The following is a 6412-nucleotide window of genomic DNA, read 5'->3' as shown; positions in this document are numbered from 1 at the left end:
AAGAATCTCTTTCAAAGTTCAATTCAATCAATGGAAATGAATTAAAAGTGCGTCAGGAAGGATAGAAACCTAAGAAACATTAATTCGTATAGACCGCGCGCCAGTGGCGGATCTAGACTTGAAACTTAGAGGTAGCGCTCAAAAAAATTTTTTTTCCCATAGTTCATACAATGCTAACGAAACAAATATAAAAAAAACGACAATAAATAAATTTAAATACACGGGCTGTAAATTTCTCCTCTTCGGTTTTTAATCGCTTGAAATCGAGCCATTACCTCTTCTTCATTTACTTTATCAAACGTCTCTCTTTCGACCGCACAAATTAAAGCATTGTTCAAATACTCATCACCCATTCGATTGCGCAAATCCGTATTTATAAGCTTCATTTTAGAAAAATATCTTTCAACGGTTGCAGTTGCGACCGGTAAAACCAACGCTAGCTTCAATATTCGATAAACCAAAGGAAAAATTGTGTGTTTTCCGGTTTCCACCATTACACGAGCAAGATCACCCATTCCACCCAGATTTGCAAATTTCTCATCTTCCTTTAAAGTGTAATAAAAGGTGGTAAGATCACCCGAAATACAACCTCTTTCTTCGTTAGTAAAATCGTTCGGATACATCTCTGAAAAAGCCACTATCTTAGATATGTCAAACTTAGAAAACGAATCACAAGTATTTAAACCCGACATATTTTCTAACAAACTAGTCGAGACCTCACTAAATCTATTTACAAGTTCTTGAATTTGCATATCCAAAACCGTATTAAAAACTTCAACCTCAAAATGATGTCGATTAGTAATGGCATTCTTTCGGTTTCTTTGATTACCATAACTTTCCGTCATATCTAACATCTTAATCTTGTTTTTTTTCACAAAAAGATGTCACTTTTGCCAACAATCTTGTCAAATCCGTTTTGTCTTAGATTATTCAATGCTCGATTTGTCCCGCTTATCAACTTAGTCGCTTCTAACAAATCTTGACTCTTTTTTTGAAGATGTTTTGCTAGAGCATTTGTGAGGCCTAAAATTTCATCCAACAAGTGTTATAAAACACAAATTCAAGTTTCTTAAAATAGGATAGAATACCTTTCGCATTGGAGCGTTGTTGTACGCTCTCTCCATCTACTTTAATAAATTTAAGTACCTCAACAACTTCCGGGAATAATTTTAACAAACTTGTGATTGTTCTATAATGAGAACCCCATCGCGTGTCTCCGGCTCGTACAAGGGAAACCTCTTGGTTTAATCCTTTTCCTGTTTTAATCTCACCAAGAAGAATTTCATTTTCCATTATCTTTTTTTTAACTCCATCATCATGTCTTTTCTTTTGCAAGAAGCACCAACCGTATTAACAACCATGCCAAGAGATTTATAAAATTCTTTAACACCGATATGTATTTTTGCAACAGCCACAATCACTAACTGAAGTTGATGAGCAAAGCAATGTATGTAATGTGCTGATGGATTATCTCTTAAAATCAAAGCTTTTAATCCCTTAAACTTTCCTCTCATATTGCTTGCAGCATCATAACCTTGACCCCTGGTCTGTGTAAACAATTATAAACAATAGGATACATAATTTAAAGTTTATATAACAAAAGTATTAAACGAATTACTTGATTAATGCTCAACTGGTTATTTGATAATAAAGAAACGATGGCTTCTTTAAGAGTTGCAAAAGATGTATTATTTACGTGAGCAAAACCAATTAAACTCTTTATAACAACCCCGCGTTTATCAACATATCTCAATACTACGGCCATTTGTTCTTTTTGAGACACGTCACTAGACTCATCGGCTAACAACCCAAACACGTCATCTTTAATTTCTTCACAAAGCTTTTTGGTTACTTCTTTCGCAAAGCAATCGATAAATCTCTTTCTGTATTGATGGAGCTGTTAACTTATTATTCTTTTTTGCATTCCCTAAACAATACTTACCAATATCCGGGTTGTTCTCACAAATCAACTTTAAAACCGCAAGAAAAAGACCTTTAAAAAAAGAGTCTTCAGATTCATTATGACCACGAAATGATAAACTATTTTCTAACAAGAATCTAGAGCTACGAACAGAACCCAATAATTGATACCAATTTGCAATCTTTTCTTCATTACTATGCTTAGTGACATTCGCCTCATGAGATCGTTTTTGGTTCAAAAGATTACCACATTTTTGCATCGCTTTATTATGAGCACTATTAACTTCCCCAACATGTTCCTTTAAAGCACCCGGTTTACTCCAATTACAAAAGCCTCCACTAACAAAAGCCTCTCTCCCACCTTGATTACCAACACTTCTATTAAATAAGTAACAACATAAGCAATATGTTTTTTCTTGTTTAGTGCTATACTCCAACCAATCATATGTATCAAACCATTTGACATTAAAACGTCTCCGGCCATTAGAATATTTTGTCCATTTAAAGTCATGACCTCGTGGTTGAAAAGCCTTTTTAACAAGATATGCTCTTCTCATGTCATCTATTTGATTAGGATGATAAATAGCTATAGGTGGTCTATCACCGGGATCCGAAGGAAGATCATCCAAATTGATTTTCGAACGTATTGAAGGACTTGAAGCCGAAGGAATATTTGAACTTGGACCGATATCTTCATTTTCTTGCAAATTATTAACCGTATTTGAACTTGAAGTTGGAATATTTAAACTTGGTAGGGAACCGATGTTATCGTTTTCTTTTCTTTGACGTTTAAAAAGGTTGTTAATAAGAGATTGTTTACTCATCTTCAATTCTTCAAAGTTCCCTAAACAAAATTTGAACCAAAAACCTAATATCAATTTCAATTTAAACATAAAACTAAAAGCTAAATACAATAAATATATATAATTAATTCCAAATATTAATTCCAAACGGACAAAACATAAACCCTATATATATAATGTTTACAAATTACAATAAAAAATCTTAGTTATCAATTATCATAGTTCTTACCGAGAAGAATCAAAGATGGAGAGGTGGCAGAGTGGCGAACGGGCCGAACGGCGGACTGGTGGCGGTGGTGGCTGGTCGGCGGTCGCCTGGTCTGGGCGTCTGGGTCGGATGGTCGGTCGCTATAGTGGTGAACTGACGATTGATCTGCTTTGGTTTGGATCCTACAAAACCTACAGGCTACGTCTGTTTCTTTTATTATTATTTTTTATTTAATTATTGTATTATTTGGGTTTTTTGTTTTGGGCTTGAGCTTTTGTCAATTTGTTGTTTAATTATTAAATTGATTAGGCTTATTTTTGTTAAGGGGCAACGTTATTTTTTGTTCAGGGGTAACGAAACACGAAAAACCGACAAATTTTTTTTTTTTTTTACACTACCGGTAAGACGTTGAGGGGTAGCGGAGGCTACCCCTCCTCATACTATATGTCCGCCACTGCGTGCGCGACGGATGAAGCTCATATAGGGACGTTTTGCGACATGTGACACCTTCACGTCATCATAAGCCTTTCGGCTAAAACTTGTGTAGTGGATGAAACCCTTTTTAATTATTATCTCTTATCATTTTTTTTATTTAAAATAATGCAAATAACATTTCATTATTAAATAACTAAATTTTTTACATTAAAATTAAAAAACGACTAGAAATTACTCGTCTTCGTCTTCTCCTTAAAACTCGTCTTCGCCTTCTTCGTTTCCTTCAAACTCGTCTTCACTTTCCTCATCTCTTTCTTCATCATTCCCGCTTGATACGTTTTCACCTTCACCTCGAATTTGCCTAACCGACCATACATGTTGGACCAAATGCGCCATAAGCAAATTACGTATCTCAGTTGAATGAATTTGATACGCATTTTGCACCATCTCATTCATAGTTGCTTGAATTTGTTGTTGAACATTCCATGGTATATAATGTTGGCATATTTCTCTCCCATCGTCTTCTATAATCATGCTATGCAATATGATACACATATACTGTTACAGCCCCCGACCCCTATACCCCAGGAGGGGAGCCACGAATATCGAGTGGTGATATCGATGTTTATTAAAATAAATTGCAACGGAATATTTCATCAGAATCTTAGTTAGGAAAAATTATCAGAGTTATAAAATATTCTTATTTCATAAACTGGATTTAAACCCCATTTTTATACAAACATAGGCTTTATAGGAATAAACCCTAATTTAAAAAACAAGTTTCTTTATTCTGATGACAAGCCACTTATTTAAGCTGTAAGCACGCATGCATCATTTCTTTGTCTCTAACAAATCACCTGAAACATGTTTAAAAATATTTGATCAGCAGAAAATACTGGTGAGTGCATTTATTTACAAATGACACATTTTACAATTACAACATGAAGATGTTTTTACATCTGTTAGCTTACAAATTACCGAAACGTACTTGTTACTCGCCCGTATCTATGACTGTGGTCATATTACTTATTGGCTAACACTTGTCCAATAAGTAACGTGTAATAGCCCAGTAGGCAAATCTTGTATACAAAACCCCACAATACCAGTAGTAACAATCCCGTAAGTCTAGAAAGACTTAATCACTGTAATGTAATTTAAAATGCTTTGAAAATATATTTAAAAACATTTGGACTACCTGTCATGAGTTTAGTATGTTTAGAAAAGCATCATGATGGTATTGGAAAATCAATTGTCTCACGCAAATGTGAGTTGTATAAAAACTCGAATATCACACCTTGAAAGTTTATAATTAACAAGCCTCTTAATATTAAGCACCTAGGTTAAGCATAATGTAATATATCTAAGTTAGTATAAAACCCATAATCATAATGACAATCACGAGACTAGAAACTTTACACAATGGCACAATGTCTTACCTTGTTTTGGTAGAGCTTTTGGATTTGCGTATTAAAGTTTCATTCAATCGGAAAAAGGTAAGACTACTTGAGTATTATAACAACTTCTAAATATATGAGAATTGAGAGAGAAAGATCTGATATGGGACGAAGAATGAATGTCTGGATCCCAACCTATACAACTAGTTCGCGTCGCGCGAAGTAAACATAAGGTTGTCGAGACAGCCCTAGCTATGCCACGTGGCATAAAAGGTGTCACCGTTGCTTGACTATCACGTCGCGTCGCGTGTGACATTCGTCAGTTTCGGGTCTTGTTGGTATTCGTTTTTGTATTTGTTTATTATGTAAACCGACCCGATTTGTAAACCGAAGCTTATGTTATAATCAAAATGATGGATTTATGTTATAATATTGTTTCACACTTGTTGGGTCTTGAAAACATCCTATTTTTATTTTTATTTATTTATTTATTATTTATTTATTTTTTGTTGTTTTGTGTTTTCGTCTTGATCCATTTTGCATGAAAACTCTTGTGTCTCACACCCATATTTGACCACCAACATTACCCTATATATACACCACCTTTCCTCTTCATTTTCCCTTGCTACAACTCCAAAAAAAAAAAAACTCTCTCAAACATCAAAGATTCAAGGTTATCTTCTTAAGTGTTCTTGAAGGTTTTTAGTCTTTCATCTTAATTAGTTTATGTAGCCTTATTAATACTTGTTTATGGTTGTGCAACATATATATAATATACACCCCTTATTTACCTTTGGTAGTTACTTCTCCGATTCTGGTCGGTGAGGTTTCGGACCTCATAAGGCAAGGTTTCATGGAGGATTTCGTGTCCTTGATATATATACATCTATATAACTTGTTCATACATATTAATCTTGCTTATTTTAGTTTGCTGGTCATGTTTACAAGTTCCATGGTTATGGGTTTTTAAGAGTCTATGCTTCGGTTTAACCGTAAATAGCTCTAAACCGTAAACCGAACTTTGTTACTAGTTTTGTTAAATAATTGTTTAAACATACTTATTGTTAGATCTAAGTTTCTAAAATCATTTTCACAAATTCTATGGTTTGGGTTTGTCGAATCTTACCTCGGTCTTAACCCGAAACACGATTCGAACCGAAAACCGAACTTTTGTTTAAAGACTTTATTGTTAACTTTTGGTTGTAAAACTTAAAGTATTTTTTTATTTGTACATTATTATACAAGTTCTTTAGTGTTTGGACATGTGGAAACCATCTATGAACTTGTTGTGAGATGGAAACCGAACCAAACCGATTCTTACTCGCTTAAGACACACAAGTGTGTTTTTTTTAGCCATCAAGACTTGTATATTTCTTTAAAAATAGTTACAAATTGATTTTTAAATATTTTCTTAAGTACTTGGAAATGTTGGATCCAACTTAATCTCATAACAAAGTTTGGACCGACAAAACCGAACACTCGCTTAACGTGCGTTGTTAGTTCTAAAACAATGGAACTACATACTTGGTTAAGTCTTTTTAAATTTTATTGAGTTATCTCATAACATTCAATATTTTGGAAAGTTGACTTTGGGTTTGACCAATTATCAAGACCTGAATCGACAACCCGAACACTCGATAAAAAAAACCGTT

General features: G+C 34.0%; 2 protein-coding genes across 2 annotated transcripts; both read right to left on the bottom strand.

Moving 5' to 3' along the window:
* Window positions 1-871: 871 nt before the first annotated feature.
* Window positions 872-1293, bottom strand: LOC143554854 (uncharacterized). The gene is made up of 2 exons (XM_077044529.1): window positions 1089-1293; window positions 872-1023 (listed from the first exon to the last, which is right to left on the bottom strand). The coding sequence occupies exons 1-2, from the start codon at window positions 1291-1293 to the stop codon at window positions 872-874; spliced, it is 357 nt and encodes a 118-aa protein (XP_076900644.1).
* Window positions 1293-2744, bottom strand: LOC143554853 (uncharacterized). The gene is made up of 3 exons (XM_077044528.1): window positions 1943-2744; window positions 1619-1851; window positions 1293-1547 (listed from the first exon to the last, which is right to left on the bottom strand). The coding sequence occupies exons 1-3, from the start codon at window positions 2742-2744 to the stop codon at window positions 1293-1295; spliced, it is 1290 nt and encodes a 429-aa protein (XP_076900643.1).
* Between the last annotated feature and the right edge of the window lie 3668 nt (window positions 2745-6412).

This window comes from Bidens hawaiensis, unplaced genomic scaffold (genome assembly GCF_021521415.1).
Source record: "Bidens hawaiensis isolate Kalapana, Puna unplaced genomic scaffold, B.hawaiensis_p1.1 tig00017859_1, whole genome shotgun sequence".
In the NCBI taxonomy this organism is placed as follows: Eukaryota; Viridiplantae; Streptophyta; class Magnoliopsida; order Asterales; family Asteraceae; genus Bidens; species Bidens hawaiensis.
The sequence above is the reverse complement of the archived record's forward strand: the minus strand, read 5'-3'. Positions and strand labels throughout refer to the sequence as shown.

Coding starts and splice junctions, on each gene's coding strand:
- LOC143554854 (XM_077044529.1), bottom strand. CDS start 1,293: ATGGAAAATGAAATTCTTCTTGGTGAGATTAAAACAGGAAAAGGATTA. Junction 1,024..1,088: donor ACAACGCTCCAATGCGAAAG/GTATTCTATCCT, acceptor ATGAAATTTTAG/GCCTCACAAATGCTCTAGCA.
- LOC143554853 (XM_077044528.1), bottom strand. CDS start 2,744: ATGAGTAAACAATCTCTTATTAACAACCTTTTTAAACGTCAAAGAAAA. Junction 1,852..1,942: donor TGAGAACAACCCGGATATTG/GTAAGTATTGTT, acceptor TTGCGAAAGAAG/TAACCAAAAAGCTTTGTGAA. Junction 1,548..1,618: donor ACCAGTTGAGCATTAATCAA/GTAATTCGTTTA, acceptor TTGTTTACACAG/ACCAGGGGTCAAGGTTATGA.